We start from the raw sequence: 21,514 nt of genomic DNA, 5'->3' as shown, positions 1-21,514 counted from the left end.
GCTGGGCCAGGCCAGAGCCAGGCGCCAGGAGCCCCCATCCGGGTCTCCCATGTGGGTGCAGGGACCCAGCACTTGCACCATCCTCTGCTGCTTTCCCAGGCGCATGAGCAGAGAGCTGGTTTGTAAGTGGAGCAGCTGGGATTCGAACCGACACCCGCAGCGTCGCAGCTGGAGGCTTTACTGGCTCCATGACAATGCCGGCCCCTATCTTATTTTTCTAAGATTTGTCTTATTTGAAAGGCACGGTGACAGGGAGAGAGAGGGAGAGGTCTTCCATATGCTAAATGGCTGCAGGAGCACGGAGCTCCATCCGGGTCTCTCACGTAGGCGCAGCGGCCCAAGGACCTGGGCCACCTTCCGGTGCCTTCCCCGGTGCGTTAGCAGGGAGCTGGATCAGAAGTGGAGCAGCCGGGACTTGAACCAGTGTTCCAATACAGGATGCCGGTGGGGAAGAGGCGGCTTACCCAGCGCTCTGCGCCACAGCGCCTGCCCCAAGGGCACTGACTTGAAAGCACCCACCACAGGGGCTTGAGAACGGCCGTCGGTAACAAGGTAACCGCTGATTCCGAGCAAGGGGCACACAGAGCTCCGGGCTATTTTTGCTACTTCCTCTCTGATGCGGAAACTATTTCCAAATCAAAGGACAAGAAAAACTGCGAAGCTAGCTGGGCCGAGCGAGAAGTCAAACAGAACACCCTTGCACGTGTGCTCACAGGGGCACACACACACACACGTGCACACACACATGTACACGGACACACACGCACGCGCACATGGGTACACATCTACATGCACACAGATACACACAGCGTGCATGCCCACACTCACACAGCTACACACAGATGCACACATATGAGCACAGGGGTACACACCTACATGCACACATATACACACACACATGTGTACAGGGGTTAACACACGTGCACACAGGCCTTAAGGCCCAGGCCCCCACATGGCCCAGGCTCCTCCTTGCCCTTTGCTGCCCAGGGAGATGCTGAACTGTGGGAACCCTGGTCCAGGCGGCTAGGGAGAGGCTCCCTCCGTGGCTGTATGCCAACCCCGCCCTCCAGCCGAGCCTGCGAGTCCTCAGGCAGAAAGTGGGGCCCCGCCTAGGGCCCCGCGGGGTCCTTGGGAGATGCGGGTGGCTCCGTCCATCTGTGAGGGCCGGCCATGTCACTGACTTCAAGGACTAATGAGTGGCCCCTCCCCACGGCTGTGGTCTGCGCAGGGACCTTTAAGAGGCGGGGCCCAGGGGAGGGCCTGCGGATGCCGGGGGTTCTGCCACAGGAGTGTGGATAGTAAGAGAGCAAGCCTGGGGCCTCTGATGTGGCACAGCGGGGGAAGCCGCTGCCTGCAACACTGGCATTCCACAGAGGTGCCAGTTCAAGTCCTGGCTGCTCCACTTCCGATCAAGATCCCTGTAACACTGCTAACGCCCCTGGGACAGCATGGGAGGACAGCCCAGGTGCTTGGACCCTTGATGCAGGGGAGAGACCGGGATGAAGCCCCTGGCTCCTGGCTTCAGCCTGGGCAATCTGTGGCTGTTGTGGCCTTTTGGGGAATGAACCAGCGGATGGAAGAAAAATTAATAATTAATAAGGTAAATTCCTGGGCCCCGGCCTCTGCCCGGCCACAGCCTTTCCCTCCCGTTCATTCATCCTTGAGAGCGTCACCTGAGGCGGGACGCAGGGGGCCACCTGACCTTGCGGTTTCAGACTCTAAATCCATGAGCTAGCCGGCGCCGCGGCTCACTAGGCTAATCCTCCGCCTAGCGGCGCCGGCACACCGGGTTCTAGTCCCGGTCGGGGCGCCGGATTCTGTCCCGGTTCCCCTCTTCCAGGCCAGCTCTCTGCTGTGGCCCGGGAGTGCAGTGGAGGATGGCCCAGGTGCTTGGGCCCTGCACCCCATGGGAGACCAGGAAAAGCACCTGGCTCCTGGCTCCTGCCATCGGATCGGTGCGGTGCGCTGGCCGCAGCGCCCCGGCCGCGGCGGCCATTGGAGGGTGAACCAACGGCAAAGGAAGACCTTTCTCTGTCTCTCTCTCTCACTGTCCACTCTGCCTGTCAAAATAAATAAATAAATAAATAAATAAATAAATCTACGAGCGAAGTGAGCCTCATTTCTTTATAACATATTTCGTTTGAGCCATAGAAACGCACTGTGGTGCCAGCGCTGTGACGTAGTAGGTGGAGCCGTCGCCTGCAGTGCCGGCATCCCATGTGGGCGCCAGTTCGAGTCCCGGCTGCTCCACTTCCCATCCAGCTCTCTGCTGTGGCCTGGGAAAGCAGTAGAAGATGGCCCAAGTCCTTGGGGCCCTGCACCCACGTGAGAGACCTGGAGGAAGTTCCTGGCTCCTGATTGGCACAGCTCTGGCTGATGAGGCCATTTGGGGACTGAACCAGCAGACGGAAGACCTCTCTCTCTCTCTGTGTAACTCTTTCAAATAAATAATAAAATAAATCATATTTTTCAAAAACGAAAAAGAAAAGCACTGACAGACCCATTGCAGGCGAGGGCACAGGAACTGTTTGCTCCAAATGCAGGAGGCACAGCACAAGCACCCACACAGGCCCGCGCCGGCTCTGCTTTGAGCAAACCGTGGCAAAGAGGCCAAAGAAGGCAACCAGAGTCCCGGCGGCTCCGTTTCCCATCCAGCTCCCTGCTAAGGCAGTGGAGGATGGCCCAAGGGCTTGAGTCCCTGTCACCCATGTGCGGGGCCCAGATGAAACTCCTGGCTTCGAATGGGCCCAGCCCTGGCTGCTGTAGGCATTTGGGAAATGAACCATTGAACAGACTCTCTCTCTCTCTCCAACTCTGCCTTCCAAAAAAAAGTTTTTTAAACAGTTCACAGAGAAAGGAATTAAAAATGCAAGTTCAAGGGGCCAGCGCCTGGGTCAGTTCCCAGCTCCTAGCCCCAGCTCTTTCCCATGCACACCCGGGAGGCCGTGATGACGGCTCCAAGAGCTGGGACCCTGACATCCGTGTGGGAGACCTGGACGGAGCTCCTGGCTCGCAGCTTGGATCCCAGGCCAGCAAGGCCTGGTCAGTGACGCCCCTTGGCACTTGGGGAGTAACCCGTAACGGTGGGGTCATTTTGCTGCAGGACATTCTGAAAGCCATGCATAATTCTTTCACAGTGTCCATTTTCCCACGAGCGTTTCCTCCTGTGCCCCACTTGCTGCCTTAGTGAGTGTGCATGCGTGGATCTCTTTGCAATAAAGCGTGAAAACCTAGAGGCACCACAAATGTCACGCACCAGGAGATGCAACTCTGCGGTTAAAAGCAACCAACCGGGGCCAGCGCTGTGGTGTGAAGGGTAAAGCCGCTGTTAAGACACCAGCACACCACTTGGGTGTTGGTTTGATTACTGGTTGCTTCATTAAAAAAAAAAAAAAGATTTACTTATTCGAAAGGTAGGGAGAGAGAGGGAGAGGGAGACAGAGAGATCTTCCATCCACTGATTCACTCCCCAGATGGCCACAACTGCTGAAGTTGGGCCACACCGAAGCTAGGAGCCAGAAGCTTCCTCTGGGTGGCAGGGTTTTGGGCCATCTTCTCTGCTGTTTTCCCAGCCCATTAGCAGAGAGCTGGATCAGAAATGGAGCCGCCAGGACTTGGAACTGGCGTCCATATGAGATGCAGGCACTGCAGACGCGGCTCTATCCACTAAGCCACAACACCACAATGCCAGCCACATTGGCTGCTTCACTTCTGATCCAGCTCCCTGCAAAAGATCTGGGAAAAGCAGCAGAAGATGTCCCAAGGCCCCCAGCCACGGGGGAGACCCAGATGAAGCTCCTGGCTACCGGCTTTTTTTTTTTTTTTTTGACAGGCAGAGTGGACAGTGAGAGAGAGAGACACAGAGAAAGGTCTTCCTTTGCTGTTGGTTCACCCTCCAATGGCTGCCGCGGCCGGCGCACTGCGGCAGGCGCATTGCGCTGATCCGATGGCAGGAGCCAGGTGCTTCTCCAGGTCTCCCATGGGGTGCAGGGCCCAAGCACTTGGGCCATCCTCCACTGCACTCCCTGGCCACAGCAGAGAGCTGGCCTGGAAGGGGGGCAACCGGGACAGAATCCGGCACTAGAACCCGGTGTGCCGGCGCCGCAAGGCGGAGGATTAGCCTAGTGAGCCGCGGCGCCGGCGGGCTACCGGCTTTGGCTTGGCCCAGCCCTGGCCACAGCAGCCATTTCGGGAGTGAACCTGAGCATGGAGGATCCCTACATCTCTCCCCCTCTCTAACTCTGACTTTCAAAACACAAGCAGCAGGCCCGCCCCAGGGATGAGCCCAGCTTTAAGCCTAAATGGGTGGGGAAGGGGCCTTGGAGACTGGGGTGGGGGCGGCAGCCAGGGGCCCGGGCAATGCCTGCGGTCTGACACAGCTCAGCAGCCGGGCGAGGCAGGGCCGGTTGCCTTGTTGCACACAAGAGCTGCGCACTGGAGTGGGCCTGGGAAAGGAGACGGGGCCGTACCTGGTCCTTGGTTCTGCCCTCGCGCTCGCGGATGTAGGTGGTGACGATGCGCTCCGTCTCCTCTCGCAGCCGGGGGTAGGAGCTGAGCTGGGGAGACAAGCGGAGTGGCCGCGTTGGCGGGGTTCCGGTGGCCCAGGCAGCAACGTGAATCACGCAAGCAGAAGATGCGGGGAAGGGGGGTGCAAGGAGCGATGTGGCGGGAGCAGGATGGTGGGGTGGAAGGTGGGAAGTGGCAGAGAAAAGTGGGTGCACGTCTGCCCCCGGAGGCTGCGGGCACCCCCGCCCACCCAGCCCTCGGGGAGGATGGGTTCGCCGAGGGCCCTCGCCCAGCTCACGAGCAGTGCAGAGCGCCTGTTCTGGGATGGGGGGGGGGGGGGCATCTGGGCCATCAACCTCCAGGGGACCCCCTGGTGGAGGAGCAGTTCCCAGACCCTCTTAAAGGGCCCGTCACGTCAGACCACGCAGGCGGCTCTGGGCGTGGTTGGGAGTCTCCTCTCTCCAAGGGTCCCCAGGGTGCACAGGGCACAGGAAACGCAACGTCTCGGCCAAGGCCAAGGGCAGCCCGTCCCCTGGGACGCGGTGCGATGAGCCCCTGTGCGCATCATCTGATGCTACGGAGCTGAGATGTCGGGTGCGACAAGGGGTCCACGGAGGGGGTCCCACGGAGGCAGAACTTTCCAGACGCCCCGGGGGCTGAGTCGCCGGATGGAAGGGAGGGGGCGGGCTGCGCATGTGCAGACGGTAAGAAGGAAACCTGTTACCTTCTCGGCACACTTTTTAATGACCGTGGCCAGCTCTGAGACCACGAGGTCCACACACTTCAAACTCGGCTCTTTGAGCTTTACAATCTGTTTTTTCACAATGGCTTCAAAGGCCATGTCAGGGGTGAACAGCCCCGTCCTGGTCATGCGGAGGAGGGCGGGACGAGGCAGAGGGACAGCCAGGGACAGTGCAGGCCACACACGCAGGACGGGAGACAGAGGGGAGAGAGAGAGAGAGAGAGAGAGACGAGTCAGCCAGTTAGTGCGTGCACCCAGGAGCCTGGCCCTCATTTGCCCCGGAAGCTGCTTCGGATCCAGGAGGCCTGGGGTGGGCGGGCCCGGGGCTTCCTTTGGTGACGTCCTAGGACGGCCCAGGTGCGCAGAGGCTGAGTCTCCCCGTGGGCTGGGGGAGGACCCTGGCTAACCCCTCCGCGGCGTCGCTTCCCCTTCCCCTTCCCAATCCAAGAAGCTTAAGAAGCAAATGTGGGTTTTTCCAGAACAGAGGCCCAAGCAGAAAGCCCTGCCAACCCGTGCTGGGGACAGCGTGCCTGCCAAGCACAGCGGCCGTGGGGGAGTGCCTCAGCTGCGGCCGACACCGGGCAGGAGCCGGCCCTCCGGGGAGCCCACCAAGAGTGGCACAAAGCACTCACGCCCTCGTGCGTGCGGGGCCGGCCTGGGGGCAGGGCAGCACCCGAGACCTCACCGTGGTGCTGGCATTCAAGGCCCTTGCCAACGCCACACAGAGGGGGCTGGGGCCGGGGAGGCCCAGGGCGCTCGGCCTCCAGCAGCTGACGCGGCCCCCTCTCCGCCTCCAGAATTCAGCAAAGCAACAGCCCAACGAAAGCCGCAATCCCATCAGACACATGCTAGGCTTGGTATCAGGGTCCCAGGGAGCGCGGCCCACCCCTCTGGCCAGTTGGCGAGGCCTGGGGCCCACCAGGGCGGCCCGGGCGCCAACACTCCCGCCCGAGCCTCGGGGAGAGGCCATGTTCTCCGGCACGGAGGCGGCGCTCGGGGAGCCTGATACCAAACCCCCGTGGGCGCGCGGGTCCGATACCTTACTGGTACACTGCCTAACGGTATTGATTAGCTCCTGGATAACCAGGTCGACACATTTCAGACAGGGCTCTTTCAGCTTCACCACCTGCTTTTTCACAATGGCCTCGAACGCCAAGTCCGGGGTGAAAAGCCCAGTCCTGAAGGCCGCCCGCGCCCGGGGACAGCGGGAGTGCGTCGGAGAGAAACAAGGCACGGTCAGTGACGCCCCTCGGCCCCGGCCCCAGGCCGCGCGGCTCGCGGCAGGCCTGGCTTCAAGCTCGATTTGGTGATGGTGAGCGAGGGGCCCCTTGGTGGCGCAGGCGGGGACCTGGGCGGGGACCAACACTGCCTTCTTGGGACCCTGGCTCAGCTCCGGGCCCGCTTGCCTCAGGCCCCCAGCGGGGCAGGAGTCCAGGGCCGTCCACCCTCGGGTGCCCTCGTCACTGCCCGGGGAGAGACTTCCAGCTAGGGGATGGCACCCCAGGGCTCCCGGGAGGCCTCATGGGGCGGGGTGGGGGGCACCCGTGCTGGTGGGCAGGCGGCGCCGTGGAGGGGAGAGACCGCGGCGGCTCGGGCCGGGGCACGGGGGCACTTGCCTGACTCCGTGGATGTTCTTGATGGCGTAGCTGATCTCCCGGCGCAGGTCCTTCTCGTCGAACTCCATCTGAGGAGACACGAGGCAGACACATGCACGGGTGCGCCGGGGCTCCGGCAGCTGCGCGTCTGGGGGTCGCCGTCCCCTAAGTGCGGCCGCAGTCGCCAGGGCGCAATAATCAGCTGGTCAGAAATTCAAAACCAGAAACCAAGAAAGTTGGACTGAAAACTTGGCTTCAGTATGGACGCTATAAAACCAGCGGCGCTGTGGCACGGCAGGGTGAGCCGCCGCCTGCAGTGCCGGCATCCCGTATGGGCGCCGGTTCCAGTCCCGGCTGCTCCACTTCCAATCCAGTTCTCTGCTGTGGCCTGGGAAAGCAGTAGAAGATGGCTCAAGTGCTTGGACCCCTGCACCCACGTGGGAGACCTGGAGGAAGCTCCTGGCTCCTGCCTTCAGACCAGCGCAGCTCCAGCTGTCAGCCATCTGGGGAGTGAACCAGTGGATGGAAGACCTCTCTCTCTCTCTCTCTCTTTGCCTCTGCCTCTCTGTTACTCTGCCTTTCAAATAAATAAAATCTTGAAAAAAAAAAAAAAAAATACAAGGGTAACCCACGGGTGGGAGACCAGCGCAGGGCGGGACGCCCAGCGAACAGCCCACCAGATGCACATGACCAGTTTGCAGAGCAGGGGACGTGCACAGCGGTGCGTTCTTGCCGGGTGACACCGGCCCCCCGCGGTCACCGTCTTCTTTCGGGCGCAGGGCGCACTCTATGCTGTCTACACCCTGGAGCGACTGTTGACACGCTGTGTCTCTCGGAGCAGTCCCTGCTGCACGTACACTCTGTGCTCACTCATCTGCACAGGAATCAATCGGGAAGGGGTCAGGCCTCCACCGGCCTCGCCCAAGGGAAAACGCTGCAGGGGCTTCTCTCTGTGGGCGCTGTTGCGGCCCAGGGGTTGAGACGGCTTGGGACACGCGCATTTCCCTATCGGAGTGCCTGGATTCAAGACGGGGATCTGCTTCTACCACAGCTTCCTGCAGCCCCGGAGAGCAGCGGCTGACGGCTCAAGTACCTGCTCGTCGCCACGTGCAGGAGTGACCAGGAGGGAGGCACCAGCTCCTCCTGGCTCTGGCCTGGCCAAGGTCTGGCTGTGGCAGGTATTTGGGGAGATGGAAGATCTCTCTCTCTCTCTCTTTTTAAAAGATTTTATTTATTTATTTGAGAGAGTTACAGACAGAGAGAGGGAGAGACAAAGGGCTTCCATCTGTTGGTTCACTCCCCAAATGGTTGCAATGGCCACAGCTGTGCCGATCCTGAAGCCAAGAGCCTCTTCCAGGTCTCCCATGGGGTGCAGGGCCCAAGGACCTGGGCATCCTCCACTGCCTTCCCGGGCCACAGCAGAGAGCTGGATCGGAAGTGGAGCAGCCGGACTCGAACCCGTGCCCATATGGGATGCCGGCCCTGCAGGTGGAAGATCTCTCTCTGTGTCTTATTTGACTTCCAAATAAAATGAAAATAAATTTAAAAAAATTTAAAAAGGACTTTTTTTTTTGGGGGGGGGACTGTTATGTGCTCAAGGCAAAATGTCCAGCAAATCACAGAAAAAGAAATAACAGAACAAACAGAAAGTTCCTGGCCGCAGCGCTGCACCTGCTGCCTCGGTGACCCCGTCCCCTCCATCGACACCGTGCTGGGGGCGTTCCCACGGGAGCTCTCCTGCGTGTTCTCAGCACGAGACCTCCCGAGGGGACCGATCACTGCAGGCATTAAGACACCTGCGACCCACATCGCGGCACCTGGGTTTGAGTCCCGCCTCTGGCTCCAGACTGCAGCTCCCTGCTACCGCGCACCAGGGAGGCCCTGCTGGTGGCTCAGGTACTCGGGTCCCTGCCCCTCTGCGGGAGACCTGGATGGAGCTCCTGGCACCCAGCTGTGTGCCCACAGCCAGTGCAGGCATTACGGGGGGAGGCAACACCAGCCGGAGTTCTCCAACTCTCTCTGCCTTCCCAACTGAAAAAATCTTTTAAAAAATGACCTGGTACTGCATGCAACCTTGAACTCATCATTAGGGAACTTCCAGTGCCTGATACAAGGTCATTAATGCATACACAGAGCTTTTCAGTACGGTGCAGGGCATAAGGACACGGGAAAACAAAGTCCATGGCGCAGCGGGTTAAGCCACTGCCGGGGACCCTGTATCCCATATGAGGGCTGGTTTGAGTCCTGGCTGCTCCACCTGCAGTCCAGCCCCCTGCGACTGCACCTGGGAAAGCAGCAGGCGACGGCCCAGCTCCTTGGGCCCCTGCCACCCACGTGGAGGCCTGGGTGCAGTTCCAGGCTCCTGGCTTCCGCCTGGCCCAGCCCCAGACATGGTGGCCATTTGGGGAGGGAACCAGCAGATGGACGAACTCTCTGTCTCTCCCTTTCTCTCTGTTCTTCTCTCAAATAAATAACTCTTTAGAAAAGAGAAAAAGCAGTCCGTTCAAGGTCAGTACCGCTGCGACTGAGCCTTGTGTTTTGCAAGGATTTTCGCTCCCGAGGCGGGTTCGCTCTGCGGATGAACAGCCGCAGGCACACAGCCCTCACTGTTTGCAGAAAACCGCGTCCTGGTCTTGGACAGAGAAATAAAACACGGCGCCTCCCTCCGGTCCTGCCCCAACCCCGCCGGCGGCCTGCGGCGGGGGAAAGCCCTCGGGGACAGCCGCTCAGGCCGGGCGGCGCCCACAGCAGGCTCCGGCCAGGGGCCGCGCGGGCCGCTACCTTGACCAGCTCGAAGGGAAAGCGTTCGTGGAAGATGCGGTTGATGCGGGCGCCCCCCGACAGCTCCAGCGTGTCCACCTGGTCTCCCGAGCCCTCGATCCTCTTCTCGAAGTCCACCCCGAACTGCTGCACCATCCTGGGAGGCAAGCAGGCGCGACGTCAGGCGCGGTGCCCGCGCGCTCCCGGAATCGTGTTCCCACTCCAGGCCCCGGCGGGCTTCCTGTCGGCCGAGGGTCCCCAAGCTCGCACCAGGCGCCAGCCTAGCACCCACTGCACAGGGCCCTGCCCTGCCGCTGGGCACCAAGGCCACACAAGGGCCTCAGCCCTGTGGCCGACACAGGCGGCGCCGCTGCTGTCCTCACTCTAGGGTTGCAGAAAGCCAGGCTTGGTCAGCTGCTCTCTTGGTCGCCCCCAGGCTGGGACCCTAGCCGCACACACTCTTTGTCGCCCAGAGACGAGACCTCCCCTGGACGTGGGCAGAGGGCCAGCATGGGCCCGGCAGGGAGCTCTCTGGGGACAGCAGAGGCCGCCTGAGCACAACTCGCCCCCAGAGCCCACCCCCACCCCCTGCTGTGCCAGGGACGGGGACGGCGTCAGGTCCATGACGACCACAGGGCTGTGTCTCTCCGCCTCACCCCTGCTGCTGCAGCCACTGGGCCCCCTCAACATGCCAAGGACAGCCCTGCCCCAGGGCCTTTGCACTGGCCAGGCTTCATCCCTTGGCCTTCCTGGAGTCCTGACCTTCTCAGGGACGCATTCTCTGACCACGCCTTCCCCACTCCCACAGTTCAGCACTGAACACACGGGTTCCTATTCACCCATGGCCTGGCCTGTTCCCTCCACGCCCCTACTCTCCGAGCCCCCAGGGGCCGGGCTGGGCCTGGGCACCCACTCTCGGGGAGACGCTGGTGTCAGCAGAACGCTGAGCACGAGTCTGAGTGGACAGCGGCCCTCGCGGGCGGGCCGCGGGGGGCGGGCCGGGGCGGGGCACGTACTGCAGCAGGGCCTTGGTCTTGCGCGTGGGGTCGTCGGGCCGGAAGTTCTTGTACTCCTCCACCTCCTTCTCCAGCGACAGCAGCTGGCTCTGCAGCTTGCTGCGAAGAGCCGGCAGCGACTCCCGGATGTGGTTGGTCAGTTGCTGCAGGAGAGAGGTCAGCGGTCAGAGAAGCCGGCCTGGGCAGGAGGCTGCAATGGGGCAGGCTCCCCTGAGGGCGACAGAGGCCACTTGGCGCTGCCCCCAGCCCACACGGCCCACGCAGAGCACTGAGCAGACGGGTTAGAGAGGCCACGGCGTGGCGGGTGCAGAGAGCCGGGCAGCAAGGTGGGGACGCTGGCCTGCGCGACCCCCCCACGCGCACCTCTCCCTGAAAGGCCAGGAACCCTGTGGGCCCGCGAACTGAAGCAGGCGACTACCATCCGGTGCGGGGACCCAGGCCCACGACACAGACACGGGGTGGGGACGGTGCCCCGCCCCCCACAAAAGGACAGGGAGAGGCAGGGCTGCTTTCCGGAGAAGAGTCCAGAGACACAGAGGTGGGAGACGCTCCCCCCGCCCCGCACCCCCCCAGGCTCCACATTCTGCTTCTGAGTGTGGTGCGCGTGTTAAGGGTTGAACCAGGAGGGGGCGCGACGCTCAGGGCCAGGCTCAGGGCCATGCCCGAGGCCCTGCCGCTGTCGGGGAAGCCACAGGCGAGCAGTGACGTATGTACCTGTGGCTGGCATGGCACGGCCTGTTTCACACAGCACACGCGCCACTGACCCTAACAACCAGCTCTCGGGGGTTCCTCCCCCGCCCCAGGGGACACAGGACCACTGCTGTTTGATGGGTGAGGGTAGGGAGGCCCGGCCAGCCTTGGGCCCTCAAGGCCAAGTTACTGAGTACTTCCACTTAGGCTGTGCTACCAGCCCCCAGCCTTGTTCACACCTAGGGATTTTAACCCAGGTGGCCAGTCGCCCAACTGTCCAGTGCACCAACTCACTGGTTCATCACCAGGCCGCCCCAAATGACCCCCGCCCTGAACTGAGCGCCATTCTCCGTCCAGGACAGTGCGAGTGGGGGCACAGCCACTGTGCAGCGCGCGCAGGCCGCACGCGGTACCTGATTCAGCGTCTTCTGCAGGTGCGGGGTGCCCATGCGGTCGGCCATGTGCCGGTAGGCCGGGTGGGACAGGAAGAACTTGCGCTCGGCCGCCAGCGCGGCTCGGATGTCCTTCTTGCCCTCGATGTCCTTCTGGCTGCGGTTCACGACGCCGATGTAGCCTGCGGGGAGGCAGCGCCGGGCGGGCCACGTCAGGCAGGCCGAGGCGCCGGCCCCCCGCCGAGCACTTGGTAGGGGCTGGGCAGGGTTTGGCTGTGGCAATGGCTCCTGCCTCAGTCACGCACAGACTGGGGCCTGCAGGTGGCCCACCCTGGGGCTGGCACTGTGGCGGAGCAGGGGAAACCAGCGCTCCGGACACTGGCATCCCATCATTGGAGTGCCACTTTGAGGCCCAGCTGCTCTGCTTTCGGTTCGGCTCCTTACTCATGTGCCTGGGAAGGCGACAGGGGGGCAGACCAAGTCCTTGGGCCCCTGCTAACCACACGGGAGCCCCGGAGGGAGCGCCTGGCTCCAGGCATTGGCCTGGCCCAGCTCTGGCTGTTGCGGCCATTGGGGAGTGAACCAGTGGATGGAAGCTCTCTCTCTCTCTCTCTCTCTCTGTCACTCTTTCAATAAAGGAATAAATTCTAAAGCGGGGGGGGGGCCCGCACCTCGTCTCAAGGGCAGCAGCTTATTCTCCAGGACGTCCCTGGCGTCGGTGCCCTCGTCCATCAGGTCCAGCTTGGTGATGACGCCGATGGTCCGCAGGCCTGAAAGAGCCCAGAGGTCAGAGGGCACAGTGTGGGGGGGTGGTCCAGGCCACCTGGGGGCCATTCAGCCCCACCAGCGCCAGGACATGTGGTCTCAGGCCATGTGCCACCTGCCTGGGTCTCAGTCTCCACCCGGCTGAACCCGGCTCGCCCGCCACCGACCTTGCTTCTGTCACCAAGGACAGACAGGCAGCTGCAGGGCTTGGGGACCCAACAGAGCTCCAACTCCGGCTCAGGGCTTCCCTGCCGACCTGGGAGCTAAAATCCCACTCGGGAAGCCAGCCTGGCGAATTCCTCCCTCTCCACGCCACCCAGGGCCAAGGGTGTCCTCATAGCAAAAGGTCATCTTTCTAGGTCAAAAGCCCTCGCCAGGGGCCGGCGCTGTGGCGTAGCAGGTAAAGCCGCCACCTACAGTGCCGGCATCCCATATGGGCACCGGTTCGAGTCCCGGCTGCTCCACTTCCCATCCAGCTCTCTGCTGTGGCCTGGGAAAGCAGTGGAAGATGGCCCAAGTGCTTGGGCCCCTGCACCTGCATGGGAGACCTGGATGGAGCTCCTGGCTTCGGATCAGCGCAGCTCTGGCCGTTGCGGCCATCTGGGGAATGACCCAGCGATGGAAGACCTCTCTCTCTCTCTCTCTCTCTCTGCCTCTCTGTAACTCTGCCTTTTGAATAAATAAATGTCTTTAAAAAAAAAAAAAAAAAGCCCTCGCCAGGGCCTGTGTGTGCACCGCATGTGTCATGTGCATGTGGCCGTGAGCCCATGTGGGAGGACCACAGGTGCCAGCAGGCCCCCCGGAGCATCCCCTGGGGGAGAGCAAGGGGCCGCCTCTGCACACACGCACAAGGCCCAGGGCTGGCGTGAGGAGAGGCAGAGCGGCTCGCGAAGGCCTCAAGTCCAGAATGAGGGAATGCACATGGCAAAGGTGCCCGTGTGGCGGAGAAAGAGGAGACACGGGCCAGAGTTGGGGAAGGACCAGGCCACTGTGTGTGTTTCCGAAGGAAGCCCTGGCGCGGGACCCTGACCCAGCACGGCCGTCACCACCCCAGGGCAGGGGGGGGACCCTGACCCAGTGTGACCATCACCACCCTCGGGCGGGGGGGGGACACTGACCCAGTGTGGCCATCAGACTCCAGCAGGGGGCCCTGACCCAGTGTGGCCATCAGACCCCAGCAGGGGGACCCTGACCCAGTGCGGTTGTCAGCATCCAAGCGGGGAGACAGTGACCCAGTCACCCCAGCAGGGGGCCCTGACCCAGTGCGGCCGTTAGCACCCCGGCAGGGGGGAGAGTGATCCAGTCACCCCGGCAGGGGGACCCTGACCCAGTGCAGCTGTCACTACCCCAGCAGGGGGCCCTGACCCAGCGCGGCCGTCAGACCCCAGCAGGGGGCCCTGACCCAGCGCGGCCGTCAGCACATTTACTGGACGGAACAGTGAAGACGGCCACGCGCCCCAGAGTGCAGAGGCGTCCACAGCAGACAGTGCATGCAATAGCGGGGCCCTGGGACTGCGTCCCCTGGTGTCGCCACGCACGCCTGATGCCGGCACCAGACCGGAGGACCTGGGACACCCGCCGCAGCACGCGTCCCACGTGACGGCACTTTCGCGGGGCGTAAGCTCATGTTCCGCTTTCTGCCCAGCTCTCAGGGCCTGGCGGCCCCTCCCTCGGGGACCTCCCGGACGTCCGAGCCCGCACCAGCTCCCCGGTACCTGCGGATCTGTCACCTGCCGCCCCCCACCCCCCACACACTGAGAGCTTCGGTAACTCCTCACTCCTTCCCGTTCCCGCCCCGCCCTGAGGGGTCCACGGAGGCGACCTTCAGGGCTCTCAACTGTGGCCTTGCATCCAGGCCCAGGAGGGCTGGCCTCCCCCGAGTCCCCTAAATGAACTTCATGCCTGGCGAGGTGGGCACCTCCTCCACCAAGGAGAGGAAGTGCAATGGGTGCACGGCGCCTCCAGGGGACGCCCGCCAGCCGCCACGGCTCAGGCCTTACCCTGGGGGTCCACCTCCTTGGCCAGCTTGAGGGCGTCCGAGTTGGCCAGGTCCATGTTGGCCGGCGTGACGGCCAGGATGAGGCTGCTCTCCCGGCTGATGAACTGCAGGATCATGTCTTTGATCTGGTACTCGATGTCCGGCGGCTGGTCCCCCACAGGCACCTTGGTGATCCCAGGGAGGTCGATGAGGGTCAGGTTCAGCACTGGGGGTGGCAACCACAGGTGGAGGAGGTCAGAGCCTGAGGCAGAGCCGGCGCGGCAGAGACCCAGCTCCCGGCCCCACGGCCCGGGTCTCCCCTTCCAACATCCCGCCCGTGTGCCCAGCGGGGGAGGAACCAGGAAACACCGCGGGGCCACCGGGAGGCCCTGTGAGAGCTGTGCACACGAGAAGCAGGCGCCAGGGACTTGGGGGGTGCGCGATGCTGAGTTAGGGCAGGGATGGCCGCACGCACGGGACCCCCGAGCGCGGACACCGTGGGAAGAGCAGGGCGCCCATCTGCCATCCTGGGGGCGGCGTGGGCGTCTTTGTATTCTGAGATGTGTGCACACATCGCAAACTCACAGATAACTGGATGTTAGGGGCCGGTGTTGTGGCACAGCGGGTCAAGCCGCCTACAATGCCGGCATCCCGTATGGGAGCACCGGTTCGAGTCCTGGCTGCTCCATTTCGGATGCAGCTGTCTGCTGTGGCCTGGGAAGGCAGCAGGTGATGGCCCGAGTCCTTGGTCCCCATCACCCATGTGGGAGACCCGGATGCAGCTCTGGGCTCCTGGACTGGGTCTAGATCAGTCCTGGCTGTTTTGGTCATTTGGGGAGTGAGAAAAAGGGGGAAGACGCAAACGAAAGGGCCGTCGACGGGCGTGCGCAGAAACACGGCCACGGGGCGGAGCCAGCCCGGCCCCACGGGCGCTGCCTACCGTGCGGTGAGTAGACCCGCAGGTTGATGGGCACCGGGGAGATGCCTTTGTTGGTGCCCGTGACCCTGTCGGTCTCCGCCTCGATCTCCTGCCGGACCTCATCAAAGTCTGTAAACTTTTTGGACTTGCAGTGCAAAAACTCGGCATACTCTGCAAAGGAAGGGGAGAGGCGTGGAATGAGCGGGAGAGGGCTCCGCGCGGCCGTCGCACCCACTCCATGCACGAGTGGGGAGCCTTTCTCTATGCCCAGGGGCCTGTGGGTGCCAGGCCAAGTGATCACCTTCAAGATGAGCCTGCTGGGGGCGCAGTGCACTGTGTGTGAGTCCCGCCTGCGGTGGCCATGGCGGGGCCAGTGTTCCCCACCCCGGCCAGGAATTCAGGGAGCAAGGGATGGTAGGTCCTGGGGATTTGACGAGAATAAGACAGGCCGAGGAGCCGTCTCCGAAATACCTGGGGCCAGAGACATGTCAGACTCCCAGTGTTTTCTGGGTCTGAGATATCTACAGGCACAAGCAGGCTACAAGAACGCTCAAAGCAACAGAATGAAGATAAGTCAACTTCTGTGCAAAAAACCGCGAAGTCCACGCCTATGACGGCCCCTCAGAGAGCTCGTAGAAGGGCCGGGCATCTCATGAAACAATCATGCACGGACCTTGAAATAGTTTTCTACCAAAATGCACTTGTCTGTTAATACCCCTTTCCGTGCGTTTCTGACGGCCCCACGGACATGATGAGCTGTTCTGGGCACGGGAACCGAGCCAAAGCACAATACCCATTCACGCTGCATATAAGCCTTAGCCACAAAGCCCGCAGGCCAGCTGCTGCGACATGTGCAGCGTGCCTCGGCGTTGGCTGTGGCTCGTCGAGGAAGGTCAGGTGTGGAGTGAAAAAGGTTGCAGACTCTGGCGGCCGACGTGGGTGGCACAGCAGGCTACGCGGCCACGTGGGACAGCAGTGTCCCATCGGGAGCCCTGGTTACAGTCCCAGTGCTCTGCTTCGGATCCCGCTCCCTGCTGATGTGCCTGGGAAGGCAGGGGAAGATGGCTCAGGCACTCAGGACCTGCTGGTTCACTCCACAAATGCCCCAGAGGCCGAGGGCAAAGCCAGGAGGTCAGGAACTCCATCCGGGTCTCATGTGGGGGGCGGGGCGGGGGAGCACCTGGAGCCGAGAACCGACCCCAGGCACCTCATGGGCAGCAAGGACACGTCACGACACAGAACACGTAAGAAACAACACGACTCGACGGGAGGCTGAACAGGAAACAGCAGGGCAGTCCGTGGGGAGAGGAGGTGAGCGCATTCCAGAATGTTCTCTGCTGCTGGCTGCAAGGGCGCTTCACCAAGCTCATGGAAAACGGAATGAAAAGATAAGCTGATTTGGGTGCCAAAAGCTCTTTAAATCCAGGCCGCTTTCTCACAGGATGCATTTCTCAGGAGTTTTTCCCCTGATGCGTGGATTTCACAAGATTTTGCATAAAACCAACTTATCTTTTCATTGCATTTTCCCAGGAACATTTTGAAGGACCCCTGGGCATGAGACACGGGCTGGGGCCGCCGTGCAGAGTGTACTCCACTGTGGTCTCGGCCACCGTTCCAACGGGGTCACCAGGCTCCAGCGCCTTCCACCTTTGCGAGGTCTCGGGGGCCACAGCGAGGACGCCCATGGCCCAGTGCAGTGCCCGCGTCCCCCCCAGTGAGGATGCCCACGGCCTACCGCAGCGCCTGCGTCCCCCACAGTGAGGACGCCCACGGCCCACCGCAGTGCCCGCGTCCCCCACAGTGAGGACGCCCACGGCCCATGGGCAGCACCCGCGTTCCCCTATCAGAGCTCTGGTTCCAGGCCCAGCGGCTCCACTTCCGATCCAGCTGCCTGCTAACGTGCCTGGGAAAGCAGCAGAAGACGACCCAAGTGCTTGGGCCCCTGGCACTCGTGTGGGAGACCTGGATGGAGCTCCAGGCTGCCAAATTGGTGTGGCCCAGCCCTGGCTGTTGTGGCTTATTTGGGGAGTGAACCAGTTACTGGAAGATCTCTCTGTATCGCTGCCTTTTTTGGAAGTAAATAAATCTTTTAAAATAAATAAATAAAAAGTAATTAACAAGGCGGTGCAGGTCCTGCCAGCCCGCTGGCCAAATCCAAATCCGGGGTCACAGCAGAGCCGGGGTCGGGCCTGTGTGCAGAACACGCAGGTGCTGAGCTCACGGCGCCCCTGCACAGCTCCTCCCCATCAGACGTCAGCATCCGCAGGGCAACGTGGAGGAGGGGCCCCTCAAGGCTCAGGGAACCCGGTTCCTGCAGTGGCACCAACAGGGAGCCACAGGAAGTGGCCAGCGAAGTCACCCACGCAAGGAATGTTCACAAGGCCATGGTCAAGGCTGGAAACAGCCTCCATGTCCACCAGGAGGAGACCTGGCCACACAAACCGCCCAGCCAGGCTGGGGAGGGACCCGGAGCCGCAGAGGCCCAGGGAGGCTTGCCTGCCTGTCACCGTAGCCGAACGGGCGATGGCCAACGTTCAGCCGTGTGCACTGTGGCCAGGCCCTAGGGGGACCCTGTGCGGGAAGGCTGCCCTGCGACCCCGCGAGGTCACCGGCAGGGCTGGAGTCTAGCACACAGCTACCCCGTCCACGGGGCGGCCTTTCATCCAGGTGACCAAGAGGTCACGGGAATGACCGTCGCCTCTCCGGCCTCCTGCTGTAGGTCGAGGGGACTCAGCGGGTTCCGATCAGAGCCATGCTGCGAGCAGAGGGTCCCCCCTCCAGTACCCACCCCCGCCCCAGCTATCAGCTGACCCAGTTCCCAAGGACAGCCACCCTCCTGTCCTGCATGGGGACGAGAGGAAACACTTGGCTGCTCTTCCGGCAGTGGCCACTAAAAATGGAACAGTCTCCCAACCCCCGCGGAACTTCGGTTCCCTCCCGGCCCGCGAGAGAGGCCACGCAGCACCAGGATGTGTGGCATCTGGGCCTCCTCCCACATCTCAGTGAGGTCACTCTGGTTGTGCCTGTGGGGCCAGGGCTCCAAAGCCCAGCATTTGCCAGCTCCATGCTGGGCACTTATAGGCTCAGTCTTCCGGATCCATAAAATGGGCAACACAACAGGGCCTGTGCAGCAGGCAACACCCGCACCGCTGCTGCGTGAGGTGCGGGCCGGGGGAGGGAGCCCAGAGAAGACAAGCCGGTCACCTCCACCTCTTGCACGTCCTGACACAGACACTGCTCCCCCAGGGCCCCTGCTCCGCCTGCCCGACTCTCCCCTACAGCGGCCATCATGCTGACGTCATGAAGCGAGCATTCTACAGCCGCTGCCTGGGGACAGGTCAGCATCACCAAGGCCAGCGGCCCGGCTGCCGGGTCACACAGGCTGGGGCGCTCGGGATCCCCAGCCACGCGCCGCCCCAGGGTCAACACCACCAGCCTCTGAGGCCCAGGGATGCTCCCGCCAAAGACGAGGAAGCGAGGCCTGGAGAGGCCCCCGTGCTCAGGCCGAGGCCGCCCAGCTGGCCAGGGAGGGCACAAGCGGGCGTCAGGAGCAGGCGGCCGGATCGCAGGCTGGGCTGGGGAGCCTGCACTCTCCCCAGGCATCCCGCACAGGCCAGGGTGAGGCAGGGAGTGGGCGAGCCCAAGCGCCTTTCCCTTCTGTTTTTACTTTCAAAGATTTATTTATTTGAAAGGCAGAGTTATGGGGGTGGGGGTGGGGATGGGGGTGGGGGTGGGGAAGAGTATCTCCCATCTGCTGGTTCACTCCCCAAATGGCCGCAAAGGCTAGGGCTAGGCCAGGCCGAAACCAGGAGCTTCTTTCTGGTCTCCTATGCAGGTGCAGGGGCCCAAGCACTTGGGCCATCTTCCACGGCTCTCCCAGGTGCACCAGCAGGGAGTGGAGGAGCCGGGACTTGAACCAGCACCCAAATGGTTTGCGGGCATGGCAGGCTGTGGCTTTACCTGCTGCACCACAACGCCGGCCAACAGCCCTCTCTTGTAGCCTTCCCTCATAAGTGCCCCTCCTGCTGGCAGAGGTGGGGGTGTGGTCCTGGAAGCCCCAGCCTTTTCCCTTGTGGGTCAGAAGCACCCCGCCCAGCTCCCCAGGAGAGGCTGGAGGCCTAGAGGTTAGCGAGGTTAGCATGGGCTGGACTCCGGGGTCAAGGTTAAAAGCTTCAGGGAGCAGGGAGGGGCAGGCGCTGTGCTGCGGCGGGTGAAGCTGCTGCCTGCAACACCAGCACCCCATATCAAAGCACCTGGCTGCTCCGTTTTGCAACAAGCTCCCTGTCAAAGCGCCTGGAAAAGCAGCAGGAAGCTAGTCCAAGCGCTTCGGTCCCGTCACCCACGTGGGAGACCCAGACGGAGTTCCAAGGCTCCTGCCTTCAGCCTGGCCCAGCCTCCGCTGCTGTGGCCATTTGGGGAGGGAAGCAGCAGATAGAAGCTCTCTCTGCCCCTCCTCTCTCCATCACTCTGCCTTTCAAATAAATAAAATCAATCTTAAACAAAATGACTGACGCGCCACTGAGCGACGGCCCTGGAAGGGGAGCACGGCCCTGCTGTTGTCTGCGACGCTGGAGGGGCCGGCCAGGATCTCCCACTGCCCACTCCTCACTTCCTGCCCAGGCACGTGGCGGGGACCCAGGCCTTGCCCTGAGCGGGGTCCCTGGTGTGGCAGGGAAGACGGACGCTGCCCAAGTGTGCTCATGGCTGGTGCCATACCTGCCTTAAACAGACCTAATCCACAGGAACCAGGGAGGGCTTCCTGGGGGAGGCTCCAGTCCACCCCAAGATGACGGTGGCAGGCCAAGGGGCTGGGTGGGGAGCCAGTGGCCAGGCCACCTCTGAAGCAATGACTTCTGCCCGTGACCCGAGGACGCCTGGTCCCAGGGGACCCGTGAGTAGAGCGTGGTGTTTGTCCACTGGCCAGGTTCCCCCTCTGTGCCTCAGTTTCTGAAAGAGAAAACTAGACGGCAGGGCGAGGCGTACGAATGAGGAAGCACGCAGACACTCACGTGTCACCTGGAATTTTTTTTTTATAGGCAGTTAGACAGTGAGAGAGAGACAGAGAGAAAGGTCTTCCTTGTCCGTTGGTTCACCCCCCAAATGGCCTCTACGGCTGGCGCACTGCACTGATCCGAAGCCAGGAGCCAGGTGCTTCCTCCTGGTCTCCCACGCGGGTGCAGGGCCCAAGCACCTGGGCCATCCTCCACTGCACTCCCGGGCCACAGCAGAGAGCTGGACAGGAAGAGGGGCAACCGGAACTAGAATCTGGCGCCCAGATGGGATGTTGGCGCCGTAGGCGGAGGATTAACCAAGTGAGCCACAGTGCCAGCCCCCAGTCACCTGGAATTTTCAAAAAATGATTCACTGGGGCCGGCACTGTGGCATAGCGGGTAAAGCCTCCACCCATGACACCGGCAACCCATATGGGTACCAGTTCGAGTCCTGGCTGCTCCACCTCCAATCCAGCTCCCTGTTGATGAACCTGGGAAAGCATTGGAGGATGGCCCAAGTGCCAAGTGCTTGTCCCCTGCACCCATGTGCAGGGATGGAGTTCCTGGCTCTTAGCTTCGGCCTGGTCCAGCCCCAACCACCAGAGCTGTTTGGGGAGTGAACAAACGGATGGATGATCTCCTTCTTTGTGTCTCTGCCTCTGTCTCACTGCCTGCCTTTCTTTCTTTCTTTCTTTCTTTCTTTCTTTCTTTCTTTCTTTCTTTCTTTCTTTCTTTCTTTCTTTCTTTTTCTTCCTTCCTTCCTTCCTTCTTTCCTTCCTTCCTTCCTTCCTTCCTTCCTTCCTTCCTTCCTTCCTTCCTTTCTTTCTTTCTTTTTTGGACAGGCAGAGTGGACAGTGAGAGAAAGAGACAGAGAGAAAGGTCTTCCTTTGCCATCGGTTCACCCTTCAATGGCCGCTGTGGCCGGCACACCGTGCTGCTCCAATGGCAGGAGCCAGGTGCTTCTCCTGGTCTCCCATGGGGTGCAGGGCCCAAGCACTTGGGCCATCCTCCACTGCACTCCCGGGCCACAGCAGAGAGCTGGTCTGAAAGAGGGCAACAGGACAGAATCTGGCGCCCCAACCGGGACAAGAATCCAGTGTGCTGGCGCCGCAAGGCGGAGGATTAGCCTAGTGAGCCACGGCGCTGGCTCTCACTGCCTT

The 21,514-nt window shown here is 62.0% G+C and overlaps 1 protein-coding gene across 17 annotated transcripts in view; it reads right to left on the bottom strand.

Moving 5' to 3' along the window:
- Positions 1-21,514, bottom strand: part of DNM2 (dynamin 2) — a 69,276-nt gene that overhangs the window by 17,394 nt on the left and 30,368 nt on the right. For 11 of the 17 annotated variants that reach the window (XM_089316436.1, XM_089316437.1, XM_051838117.3 and 8 more), the window contains exons 3-11: positions 15,385-15,534; positions 14,467-14,670; positions 12,373-12,471; positions 11,723-11,883; positions 10,620-10,762; positions 9,625-9,760; positions 6,865-6,932; positions 6,288-6,426; positions 4,470-4,556 (exon numbers count right to left, since the gene is read on the bottom strand). In XM_089316436.1, coding sequence (XP_089172562.1) covers positions 4,470-4,556; positions 6,288-6,426; positions 6,865-6,932; positions 9,625-9,760; positions 10,620-10,762; positions 11,723-11,883; positions 12,373-12,471; positions 14,467-14,670; positions 15,385-15,534 — 1,187 coding nt within the window. Of the gene's footprint in view, positions 1-4,469; positions 4,557-5,230; positions 5,370-6,287; positions 6,427-6,864; positions 6,933-9,624; positions 9,761-10,619; positions 10,763-11,722; positions 11,884-12,372; positions 12,472-14,466; positions 14,671-15,384; positions 15,535-21,514 lie in introns of all 17 variants that reach the window. The other 6 variants (XM_051838120.3, XM_089316431.1, XM_089316434.1 and 3 more) reach the window with 1 other exon arrangement.

Source organism: Oryctolagus cuniculus, chromosome 16, assembly GCF_051225735.1.
Source record: "Oryctolagus cuniculus isolate XC-2025 breed Fujian yellow rabbit chromosome 16, ASM5122573v1, whole genome shotgun sequence".
Classification (NCBI taxonomy): Eukaryota; Metazoa; Chordata; class Mammalia; order Lagomorpha; family Leporidae; genus Oryctolagus; species Oryctolagus cuniculus.
The sequence above is the reverse complement of the archived record's forward strand: the minus strand, read 5'-3'. Positions and strand labels throughout refer to the sequence as shown.